Source organism: Coturnix japonica, chromosome Z (genome assembly GCF_001577835.2).
Source record: "Coturnix japonica isolate 7356 chromosome Z, Coturnix japonica 2.1, whole genome shotgun sequence".
Lineage (NCBI taxonomy): Eukaryota > Metazoa > Chordata > Aves > Galliformes > Phasianidae > Coturnix > Coturnix japonica.
In genome coordinates, this window is record NC_029547.1 from 25,458,969 (window position 1) to 25,472,132 (window position 13,164).

At 36.2% G+C, this 13,164-nt stretch overlaps 1 protein-coding gene across 1 annotated transcript in view; it reads left to right on the plus strand.

Moving 5' to 3' along the window:
- The window catches only part of LOC107306117 (lysine-specific demethylase 4C-like), a 131,287-nt gene that overhangs the window by 32,319 nt on the left and 85,804 nt on the right, over positions 1-13,164 (plus strand). The window contains exons 5-7 of the mRNA XM_015848974.1: positions 1,058-1,239; positions 2,603-2,819; positions 3,681-3,757. Coding sequence (XP_015704460.1) covers positions 1,058-1,239; positions 2,603-2,819; positions 3,681-3,757 — 476 coding nt within the window. The remainder of the gene's footprint in view (positions 1-1,057; positions 1,240-2,602; positions 2,820-3,680; positions 3,758-13,164) is intronic.

Consider the following 13,164-nt stretch of genomic DNA (forward strand, 5'->3'; position numbering starts at 1 on the left):
TAATTAGCCTCATTCCCTGCCATCATGGCGGTGGCTTTTCCCTGTAGAGCAACCTGACCAGCCCTAGGGGTGCATCCATCACTCAGCAACAGCAAGGAGAGCATCCCAAGACAATTCTTCTTCACTCTGTGCAGCCTAGGCAAACCTAAAGGTTGTCACCTGTGTTATACAACATCCCGAACGGCTCTCTGATACTATTAAACAATTGTTTCTTACAGTGGGTTACAGCATGTGCTATTCTTACCTGTCCAGCTACATACAAAAGCAGATATTTCCCCAATTGTGTACTGGTGATAACATTCATCTGTTTTGTTGGGTTTTTTTTTGGTTTTTGCTTTTGTTTTTGTTTTGAAAATGAGTGATAGGTGATCTAAACAGTTGACTGGTGCTGTTTTGTGTGTGGAAAGAGTGACTTGCCTTGTGCTACATGGCTAGATGTGATGTTCCAGCTTTGAGGGATTTAAGGCAGAGTTCATGGCCTCTGGTTTCAGAGCTGAGGTTGGAGCAGTTGAGATAGTTTTTAATGTTATGAATAAGGACATGAATACAAATTGTAAATTGAAGAGCTATTCAAATACTTTCTGTGAAGTAGTCAGCTTAGGATGTCAAAGTGCTTTTTGGTGTGCTTGTCCTGATGCATAATTCCTTTAGACTTCTGCATTTGTATTCACTCTCAGATTTTCTTTAGCATTCTTTGGTCTTGCTATTAGTGAACATGACAGATTCAGTATTGTTTCTCTCCATTCAAGGAAAGGAATATATTCAATTGCTTGCTTTCATAGAATCACAGACTAGTTGAGATTGGCAGGGACCTTGAGGGAGCCTGTCTAGTCCAGCCCCTGCTCAAGCAGGGCCACCCAGAACAGGGTGCCCAGACCCATGCCCAAATGTCTATTGGGCCTCAAAGGAGGGTGACTCCACAGTGTTTCTGGACAGCATTCTGGACAGCATGTGCCAGTTCTTCATCACCTGTGCATTAAAGTGTTTCTTGATGTTCAGACAGAACTTAATGTGTTCCAGTTTGTGCCCACTATCTCTTCTGATTTTTTTCTTTAAGAACTGCCTGAAACTGCATTTACTGAAGAGGAAGTTCAAGAGACTGAGACATGGGCCAGGCCTCTGGTCCACTTGTGGCAGACAAGAACACCTAATTTCAATGCTGAAAAAGAATACAATGCGTGTTGTGCAAAGAAGAAGCCCCACTGTGCTATTTGCACTCTTCTCATGCCGTACTACAAGGTAAGCAAGATCCTTAAGTTTCATTTCTGTGAGGAGTGTGAAATAGCTGTCCAGCTACAGCATTTCCTGAAAATTGCTAGTACAATAAAATAAGTTAAACTTACTCATTTTGGCTGTATGGGAAGTAAATAAACTCAGTACTGATAAAACTAGAGATGATACTTGATCCACCTGCATCTATCGTTTGTTACAGAGAGCGTATGCCTTCTGCTAGGGATTTATGTTGGATTGGTGTTAGTGCGTGTATGCTTACCCACACAGAAAGTTACATTTTTGAAGGTGATTGTCAATGGTTTATGGGCTGGTTCAGCCTGGTTCTGTGACCAGTGGGGTGGAGGGATTTCACAAAATCCACACCTCTGGAAAAGGGAAACAGGGGACCCCAAAATAATTAAAAACAGCGGCAACGATCTGAGGAAAAGCAAACTGACTTACTAAATATGGTATCAGAAGGCAAGATAATGCACTGTAATACAATATAATTAGAACTGAGGCAAATAAATCAAATGTAATGAGAGAGTATCTGAAAGCTGTAGGTCTTACAGTAGTGCTGAAGCAATGCGTGTGGTCAGGATGAGCAAAAGGGAGGTGAGCTGAAGGAGAAAGGGATATCAAGTGACCTTGTCAGGAGTTCTATCTGCTCTCTGACTGCCAAGCCCCCTGGGGAATGTAGTTCTTCTCTTCCAGACAGGTACCTGGAACTGGAGCATTAACTCTTTAACTCCCAATGCCCTGCATGATGTTATGATGTGGAATATCAGTCACCAAAAATCATAAAAGCATGACAGTGATTAATCCACACAGATTCTTTTAGTTACTTCCTTATATGTCCTTTGTCAAATGCTTTTCATCAAAACTACTTCCACATCTCCTTCCTACAGTGCTGGAAAAATACCTTCTCAAAGTACTTGGACCTTCTCAGGAACAGTATTTCCGTAGAAACCTTCTAATCCAGGACACAGTTTGATATTGGCTTGTGAAATTTGTGCCAAACATCAGCTAAAAATGCTGATATAATACTAATTCTGCAGCTACTAAGCAGGAAACCTTTTTGTTTGAGACCTGGGAAAGTGACCTTTTGCACTGGATCCAGCTGAAGGGTTTCTTGGGAGTCATTAGACTGTATCATTGAACACTGTTGCAATAATGCTAATTTTCAGACTGAGTGCTTTTTTATTATTTGAGTAGACAAGGAACTATAGAATGATTGTGATAGATAACCAGTAGTAGTTAATTTTCTTATAAGCTCTTACATTATTAGTGCAGGAGCTGCATGAGGAGAAGGCAGTTGATGATAATTAAAAAGAGCAGAAAGGAAGACTCTCCTCTTTTTACTTAAATGTAGATTTTATTTTATTTCCAGCCAGACAATCTTGAGGAAGAAAATTCTACTTACAAAGAAACAAACATAGAAGAAACACTGGTGACTGAAAATGAGAAGTCTAGACCGCTTATTCCAGAGATGTGTTTTATCTATAGTGAAGAAAACACTGAAAACTATCCATCAAATGCCTTAATTGATGAAGATGGAACAAGTCTTCTTATTTCGTGTGCAAAGTGTTGTGTACGAGTTCATGCAAGTAAATACATTACTATTTCAGTTGGTAGCAATGCCATTTCAAATTATGTTTTATTGATAAGTAATAGTTAAGTAAGCTTCTGGTATGTCTAAGAAAGCACTTGAAAAACATTTCCATAATTAATGCTTGAAATAATTTTTTAGCTTTTTTTTAACCTTATGTTAAGTGTTCTGTTGTGTGTTAATGGTTGTTTTAAAAATAATGAAGTTAGTTTTGCAATGTTCATTCCACTATAGGGAGCAGAGACTTCTGGTTTTTTTTGTTCAACACTAAGCCTTTATATTTACTCCTCATATTTTAAACCCTTCTGTGATGTTAGTGTTTCCTTAACAAGTTGTAAGGGTGATATCCTTTTAAAACTGAGGATTTGTGTATATCTCTATTGACTTTTAATACAGCAGTTTCCTTCACATTACATCCTTAATTTCAAGTGACTGATTAATGCATGATTTTTCTGTAGTATCTTATACATGCAGTAGAACTTGAATGCTTACATCTAAGAAGTCCAAGTGAAAGCCTTAAATAGAGGTGCAGTGTAATTGCGTAGAATGTCAGCACATTGATTAAAATTGTACCCTGTTACTGCAGGGGGAATTGATGATTTGCTACTGAAGTTACAGAAAATAAAAACATACCCTGCTGTGGCTCTTCTTTTACACACACACACGTGCACAAACACACACACACACACACACACACACACACACACACACACACACTATAGAATAGCAATAATCCTTGGACTGGAATACTTTCCTTGATCACAGTATATGATTTACTGCTGTTTGTACATAGTTGAATTGTATGACATTGTGATTAGAAAGACAGAATATATTACTAAAATCAGCTTTCTCATTCTAGGTTGCTATGGTGTTCCTTCTCATGAAATCCATAATGAATGGTTATGTTCTCGATGCAGAACAGAAGCGTGGACAGCTGTAAGTTTTACATATTGTTTGGTTATCTAACACACTACAGATTAAATATAGAATAGACCCTGTTTCTGTGCTACTAAAGACACTTTTGTTGAGGAAACATAATTTGAAAACATTATTAGATTTCATTGTGAAAAGTTACTGAATCTGGAGAGACAGACTTGGAGGTTTACACACTCAAGAAAAAGGCCTTGCAAACAAAATATGCATGTATGTGTGTAAAAGCTTGTTCAAGGAAACAACTGGCAATTTAATTGCAGATAATAGAGATAAAATGAGATTTCCTCTAAATATTTTAGACTTCAAATATGTCTGTGTGGGCAGCTGGAGAAAAAGGAGAGAGAAAAATTACAGTCAAAAATGAAATTATTATTTTACAGCATTTAAGGTTTACTGTGATGTACAGACAGAAAGAGGTTTTACTTCTGAAGCACTCAAATGCCTATTGTTCGATCTTAATAAAATACAGTAAGCAATAGTTTATACAGCTGGGAATAAGTAGAAAAACAGCTGGTGGTTAGCAAAACCTCTACATATATATCCACTTAAATGACAACCAGCTTAAAATTCTATGTTGTACCAATCTATCAGCTACCCTGGTAAGTCATATGATATTTGTTTTCCTTAAAATGGCTTGAGAAAATGTGATAATCAGTTTTGATACCAGCACAGCTTTTCTTCATTCAGTTATTGAGTTAAAAACATGTATTTCAAGAGCTTTAAATCCTTTAATGACATTATAAAACTTTTATGTATGTTAAAGAAGAAATGAGGATTCAAACTAGAGGAAAATAAGGTATCACTTTGTCAAATAGCATTTCTTGCGATTGTGAAATACACCTGTAAGGAATTCAGTGGTAGTGCCAGCGAAGTTGAAGTAACAATAAATGTAAAAGCTTTTTCTCCACTATCAACATTTTAATTTTATTTTGTGGATGCTGAGAGTTAAGGAAACAAAAGCAGAACTGGTACTTTTACTGCAGATATTACCTAAGCTAGGGAAAACAAAATGAAAAGAGTGGCTTAGAATTGCTCATTACAAGAATATGGTCCATTAATAATGTTTAGTCCTGTGTTCTCTCAGTGCATAGCTATTAAAATATTTATTGAATCAATTTCTGTCTCTGTAATGTGTTCTCATTTTAGAAGGCAAGGCACTCTTACTAGGTAGAATCCAATTTTCATCTTGCATAGGTAACCAGAAAATCTTGTTATAGCTTCCTTATCAGACAATCGTGTGTTTTAGGATATTTGGAACTACTTTTGTGACTATAGTGCTAGAGTCAGGGGAAGGTCAAGGGGAAAAGAAAACGTCTACACTAGCAAATAAAAGTTTACTATTAACTTGGAATATGATTGTCACTTAAACAGGGGTAGGCAGCCCCACTGCTCATCAGAAAGTTGTGTTAATTTCCTTTCAGGGAAGATAGAGCTATGATAAGTAAGTGAGTTCTAAGGACATTCATATTCATGAGATTCCCCGTATGACATCAGTAGGATTGAGTTAGATGTTTTAATTAAAAAATAAAAAAGTTAGAGCATTAGCTTGAAATCTGATGCTTATTGCTATAGAGATGTTAACATATTTGCAGAGAAACTTGGAGACCATCTTATTCTTTGTGTGTTTGTCATAGTATGGATATTTATCAAAAGTCACTGAAAAACTGTAAAACAAAATACAATCTAAAATGTGTTAATACTTGATGTAGCTAGTTCTGGGACTTGGAAGTGAAGAGAATATTCAGTGACAGAACAAGGGGTAATGGGCACAAACTGGAACACAGGAGGTTCCATACATGAGGAAGAACTAATTTACCTCAAGGATTACAGAGAACTGGAAAGGGCTGCCAGATTGACTATCCAGTCTTCTCCGGAGATAGTCGGAACCCCACTGGATACGTTCCTATTTAACCTGCTTTAGTAGAATGGGCTGGACTAGCTGATCTCCAGAAGAGGTCCCTCCTAACCCCTACAATTCTGTGATATACACAGTGGTATGTGCACTGTAAGAACAAAAATAGTGATGTAGTGACTGACTTGAGTTTTAATTTTATAGAATCACAGAATGGCTTAGGTTGCAAGTGACCTTTAAAGATAATCTAGCCTAATGACCTTGCCATGTAGCAAAACTCCTTTTACTAGACTAGAATGCCCAGAGTCCCATCCAGCCTGGGAATGAACATGCAATATCTACAGCTTCTCTCTGCAACTGGCTCCCCACCATCACAGTGAAGAATTTCTTCCATATATCTAATTTAAGTCTACTCTTTTTAGTTTAAAGCTATTGCCCTGCTCCTATCACCATACTTCCTGCTAAAGTGTCCCTCCTGATCTCTCCCGAAGTCCCCCTTTAGGTACTAAAAGGCTGTGATGAGGTCTCCCTGAGACCTTCTCTTTTCCAAGCTGAACAACCCTAGTTCTGTCAGCCTGTCTTCAAAGGAGAATTTCTCCAGCCTTCTGATCATCTTCATGGCTTCCCCCTGGTCCAGGTCCTACTCTGTGAAAGCCATGCCTTTCATATGTTGAGGGCTTTAGAGCTAACTGCCATACTCCAGATCTCATGAGAACAGAGCAGAGGGGGAGAATATATTCTGTATTCTGCTTTTACTCTTCCTGTACATGTCCTCCTAGCTTTCTGGCTGATACTGACTGAGGGGAAATAGCATAATATGATAGGTAAAGGAAAATTTCGGCAGATTCAAGAGTAATCTAATTAGGATTTTTCTTTGGCCAACTTCTGGACAAAAATTTCAGTGAATGACAGTGTTCCTTTGTTGAAAATGAAGTGTTTTCAGAATTTCACCTGGACTCATTAACATCTCACATGCAAAGAATTGCAGGTGTTTTACTGAAGATGTTTTGTTTTATTCTATTACAATGCATACAATTTTCTAAAAATGAGTAAGATTTGATTGGTATGGGAAGTGGTTTTGGTCATTTTATTTGAGGAGATAAGGCGAGGAAGTGTATTAATAATTGGAATTGTAAAAACATACAGAAAATAGCCAAATTGAATTTATTTGCAACATGTTTTTAATATTTGCCTTTTGCAAAGAATCACATTTCAGGAAATGGAAAAAAGAAGGCCATAAGAGTGGAAAGTAGTTTTACTTTTGCTCTGCAGAAAACAGGTAGCATATCTGCCCACTAGGACAATGTATTTAATGTAAACTTCAGCTATTACTTTTAACTGAATTGCTGTTGAACTTAATTAACACAAACTTTTATATGTATTGATGCACCTACAAATCTGAACGGTTAATGCCAACAACTTGGTTTTTATATAGCTCTCATTTGGTGACCTGAGTGACATGAACTGATGCCCTACAAAATGTCTTCATTTAGAAATGTCTTTGGAATAAAATTCGTCATAAGTTGTCATTCAGGGGAGTTTTACTGAAATGCTGAAGATTGATTAGATTTATACAGAAAGAAAATGTGTTCCTGTTCTAAGATCAAATGTTTGAGGTATCAGAAGAAATAAGTCGTGGCAAATTTAGAAACTTTAAATTAATCATGTTTGCTTATCTATATACTTTATTTTTGTGTGTAGTCTTGTTGGCTTTTTTTTCTTTTTTTAATTTTTTTTTCCCTAGGGCTGTAGATTTAGCATCCCTCACTCATAATAAATTTACATAAAAGTTGTTCTACATAATTGGTTATCTCGTATTTTTTGTTGTTACTTATCCTTGTTACTGCGTATCAGTGAGAACTGTTCATTGTCAGCTAAAAGATATAGAAGTGATAGTAGATATGAAATCTGCAAGCCAAGTTAAATAGGAAAAATCCAACAATCGGGGATACAAATAGTGCTGCTATTTATTCAGACGTGAATGCTACCCAATTCAGTTTTTCTTTTTACTATTAAAAACATCTTTCAAAACTCCTGAGATGCTGAAGCAGTCTAAGAAGTATTTGTGGTAGTCTCTGAGAATTTACAAAGCTTCTGTGATGCGCCTGGAAAATTTAGTACCCTCTTTATAAAAATAGTGTTGGTGACCTGAGGAATTCTGACCTAACTCGTACTGAGGGGCTTGGCCTCTTCTCCCAGGCAGCAAACAGGACCCAAGGAAATGGCCACAAGTTGTATTAGATGAGGTTTAGACTGGACGTAAGAAGTAACTTTTTCTCTCAGAGAGTGGTCAGGCACTGGAATGGCTGCCCAGGGAGGTGGTGGAGTCACCATCCCTGGCAGTGTTCAAGAGGCGTCTGGATGAGGAGCTATGAGATATGGTTTAGTGGTTTGCTGTAGGTATGGTAAAGGGAGGATGGCTGGACTAGATGATCTTGCAGGTCCTTTCCAACCTTGTGATTCTGATTCAAAGGGAAATACTAAACCAATGATGAATCTGTCAGTTATTTGCAAGCACCTAGGCAACGACAAATCATATACATTTAAAGAAGAAATGCCTTACTTATATATATATATATATATATATATATATACACATACATATATATATATGTATATATTTGCCATGGTAGCTCCTGTGAAAAAGAAACGAACAAAAGAGTTGATTCATCCTAACTTTCACGGAGTTTTGGTAATGCTTTAAATTCTGTTACACAAGCCACACAAGAATGATGATCTAGATGAGCAGCTGCCAAACGTAGAGCAGTGTGGATCTGTTTTCGACACTCAGTATCTCAGGCCATCCCAGCCATCATTTTCATCAGTCCTAAGTCGCTCAGAGGGTGATAAACTTCTGTACACCATTTGCTGATTGCTGTTTATGTCCTTATGACGCATATGTGGAAATCCATAGTGGTCTATTTTAAGTAATTTAAGGTCATTATATGGGAGATAGGGAAATATATTTCATGTGAAATTGCCAAGGTGTTGAACTTACACAGTATGTCAGGGATTTTTCCGCAACTGTCTGTTGTTTACCAGGTGTTATTCAAAATGTTTTTTCTTTATTCCCTTCAATATTTCACTGAGATGAAAAGATTAGTACAGAAGCATTCTTAATGAATTTTCTGCAGGCATCATGGGCCCTGGACATTTTGTAGGCTGAGTTTTACTATTTTGGGTTGGGATTACTATTTTAGATTGAATCTCACTGTTTTGTAGAGTAGTCAAATATTAGTGTATTGAACAAATAGATTAAGATAAATTTTATGGCAGAATTCAGCAGGTCAGTACAATTCCTGTTGGTGGCTGGAAATGGAAAAAGTTTCCTGGGGAAGTGGATGTGGCGTCAGGCCTCCATAGTTAAAGAAGCATTTGAGCAACACTCTCAGTAATATGGTTGGAATTTTAGATGATCCTTTGTAGAGCCATGGATTTCACTCAGTGATCCTTGTGAGCCTGTTCCAACTTGGGATATTCTACGATCCATACTTAAACAGAAGCTATCAGTAGTGCTGATAAGATGGGAGTGCCTGGGCAGGCAATAGTTCTTCCTGCCTTTCAGAGTTGTGAACACTCTGGTCACAAAGTTATCAGTTCTATAAATCTGAAGCATCAGACCAGAATGGTTAAGCTTACACCATGAGCGAAGCTTGAAATGCATATGAAATTATCTTTTTATTCTCTTGATGTCTGATGAGAGCCCAGCTAACAAAGTATGTGGCAGTGAATGCACATGCTTCAAAAATAAATAAATAAATAAATAAAAATTAAATTTAAAAAAATCTCATTAGAGGGCTGAAAAATAATGACATGTAATTAATAACTTAAAAAAAAAATCTCAAAAAAAAAAGAATTTCAGTCATCATAGATGTCAGTAATTCTATGAGGGAGGGCTCAAAAGAATTAAGCTTGTTCAGTATAGCTGAAAGAAAATAGAAAGGAAATAAGTAGTAGTGTCATATGCAAAATAATCAGAATAAATCAAAGACAAACATAATCATTTGCCTTTCCTTCAGTTTAGGGACAAGATAAAGTTATAACTGCTTTAAACTTCATCAGCAGAAGCTTGTGTTAATACTGTGACACCTTGTGAAATTTTCTTTCTAACTATAGTGAAATACTGGAATGTGGAGATTTTGTAGAATCTTGAAAGTATGATAGAAGGGCATTTTCCAGGAGTAGCTGAAGAAGCACTGATCGTGCCTTAAGTCAGACTAACATAATAGACACTGAGGTTACTTTTTTTCCGTGGTTCTCTTTTGCCTGTTTGAGCAGTAGCCTTAATTGCAAAGCTACGTAACTGTGACTCTCAAGGAGGAAAAATCATCAGTTTGAAAAACAACCAGAGTGTATTAATGTATTTTTGTTTGCAAGCAGTTCCTTGCTGACGTCAGTGTTATTAAGAACTACTGATTCTTATTTGGGTCCTATTTGTCATTATAACACTAAGCTTCTGTTTCTTTTGGTTAATAACCTTAGGTTATCCTAAAAGCTGTCATATAATCTTAGCTTTATACTTAAGAGACATGTGGCTTTATTTTAACTATTCTTGAAAAATATCTTATTAGAAAAGATAATGATGATCAGTGGATTACTTTCCTTTTAAAAATATGCATTTATGTTGGTCATGCCAACCTGCAGCTGTAAGTTTTATGCCACCTTTTAACTATATTATTTTTGTTGGTTAGTTTGTTTTATGAATCAGGTTTTTATCTGTATATATTTTTTTCTTTATCTGCTGTTATATTTTATTTGAAATTGCTGAGTAGTACCACAAACCTCTCTGAAGAGGGAGACGTAATTGAAGTAAATTACTTATTTGCACGCCCTTTTTAACTGGGGGGAGTATTGATTGAGTGTATTTTTCAATCCAGCTAAGACAGCTCGGACTTAATGTTTTTGCATGAAAAGTGTTGATTTTAACTCTCACTCAGGGCAAGCATTCATTAACAGCACTGCAGTTGTGGAAGATGTGAAACTAAGATCTATCTGGTAGTAAGAATTACAGACCCACAAAAATTCAATTATTGCTTTAGAAAAGGGTTCAAAGTCAGAAGATTTTATTATCATCAGAAGTATTTGTTGCCTGAAACATGCATCTTCATCAATGTCTGAAATTTGGTTTACTTTCTTGGCACAATTATTCCTAGAAGAGGGAGACTGAGCTGAGGAAGACGTGTTTGAAGAATTCCCTTCTGGGCAAAGCTTTAAATCTTGTAGGGAAAACTGGTTGGAAAACAGAGAGAAGGCGAAGTTTTTGCACTGGAGAATAAAATGGATACTGTGAAAGAAAACAATTTTGCAGATCTTGATTTAGACTTTATAATTCATTTCATATCAGGGAAGGTTGCTTTTCATTCCTTTGCTTAAACTATAAAGTACTGTTGTTAGCTTTATGGATAATAGTTTCTTAAACTTCAGTCAGTTATATTAAATTCATAGAAAATTTGAACTCTACTAGGTTTTTGTATATCTCTTATGATTTGTAAAGGGATGAAAGCATAAGAGTTCTAGCTGTATTAGTAACTGAATGAGATTGCACTTTGTGTGAATCCCAATGAGGAATATTATTAAAATTTGGAAACAGCAAAATGCATTAGTGGACACATTTTTCATAGCCAGACTTTTCTGTGATGATAATATGAAATGGAATTCCCCAAGGAAAACTGTGTTTGAGATTCAGAAGCATACTGTTCTCTTGCATTTGCAGCTTCTCTAAGTTGCTGAAATAGCATGCTTTACAATACTTTACTTTTTCGTCTTCTGGGATGCTCTTGGAACCATGATAATATATCTTTATAGTCCAATACACAGTAGGTCCTGTTTGATAATGATTATTGACAAGTGGAAGGCTGATAGAAAATTCATCTATGCTAATGGACAAAAATAGCCATAAATCAATCTTTAAAAAAAAAAAAATCAAAAAAAAAAATCAAATAATTTTAAATAAGTCATCTGCATGGCTCCTGAAAATGTAACTGTATTCATACAGAGTGTCTTGATTGAGAACAAACGCCTCATTAATCTTAAATGCTTCAGCTAAGGAAAGCTAGTGAAGTCAGGATGAATAATGACTGGCATTATGGAGAATGCAACGTAGTGTACAGTGTGCAAGGATGTAGTGATCTAGTAGCTATAGTACATAAACATAAGTACTTTTATCATTTAGAGGACAAAAGGATTTCGGACAAAAAAGAGAAAGATATGAGCAAGTGAGGAACTGTGCTCCACTGTCTTACTTAATAGTAATCTCATTGTTAATAGCAGTACTGAGGAAGAGGTGTAACTTTTCATGGATTACTTTAAACTCTCATAGCACTACAGAAATAATACAGCATCTAAACCAGTCAGTTGTCACTGAATTCAAGAACTGTATGTATTTCAAAGATCCTATGCTGAGTGGCAAGTGTTAAACAGTGTCCTGTATTTATTATTTTTTTCTGCAGATCAAGCTTTCTAAAGCTATATATTTATAATGCTTATATTCAGTCTTTTGATTTGTATGTGTTTTGTGGTTAGAGTACGTTGGTTGATAGATTTTTTTTCTTTTTTTTCTGCAAGGCATTTGAAAAGTAGCACATAAGAGCTTTCTTCATTCAAGCCCAGAAACTACCCTGTTTCACCCCACTAAAAATAATGATTTTGAATAGTCTTTTTATAGTCATGCCCTTCTCACTGGTACAATGTCAGCATTTCTATTATAAACTCCTGTTTTCACAGCCTGATAACTGCCAAGATAACTCGCTACGTGTAAGTTGGCATAAAGTGTTTTAATTTTCAGTCTGATTTTGTTAGCCAGCTTTAAAGCATTTTGATGTTGTTGATAAAATTCTGGGCTGAGTGTAAAAAATGGCTTTTTTAAAAAAAAAAAAAAAAAGAAGAAAAAGCCAGATTATCTGCATTTTCCTTTTTAGAAAAGTAATGCTAGATTTTATCTATTGATCTATCTGTCTGTCCATCTGTCTGTCTACCTTTCTCTTTTCCCACCTTCTCTCCAAAAAGATGACTTACTTGTAGAATCACAAGTGCTGTTGCTAACTTATTTAGCTAATTATGCTAATGAGAGATGGAAAGTATCGTATTTCTGGTTTTGGCATTAGTCTGCTACCAGGACGTGCACTGCTTACAATATAAGTCTTTGACACTGCGTATTTTAGAAGGTTTGTAAACACTGAGTTTCTGTGATGCTGTCATAGAAGATGAAGAGTATCAAATCTGGGCAATATCTTTGTAATCTCAGACCCAAAATCCAGTTAGACCTTCAGATTACAGAGTCACAGGATGGATAAGGTTGATGGCTATGCAGATTATCAGGTTCAACCTAGTGCTAATATAGAATAACCCACAGTACATCTGTCTGCTTAAGAAGGAAGTCATTACCTCTGTGGGGAAACTTATTCCAATACTTCATAACTCATACAGTAAGGAACAGCTTCTTGAAATTCCCTTCTTTGCTGGCCACCAAGGTAACCTTTGCCACTGATATTCATGTGAAAAGGCCTGGTTGGTTGCCTTGAGCATCTCTGTATTTCGTAGATTTGTAAGATGGTTTAGA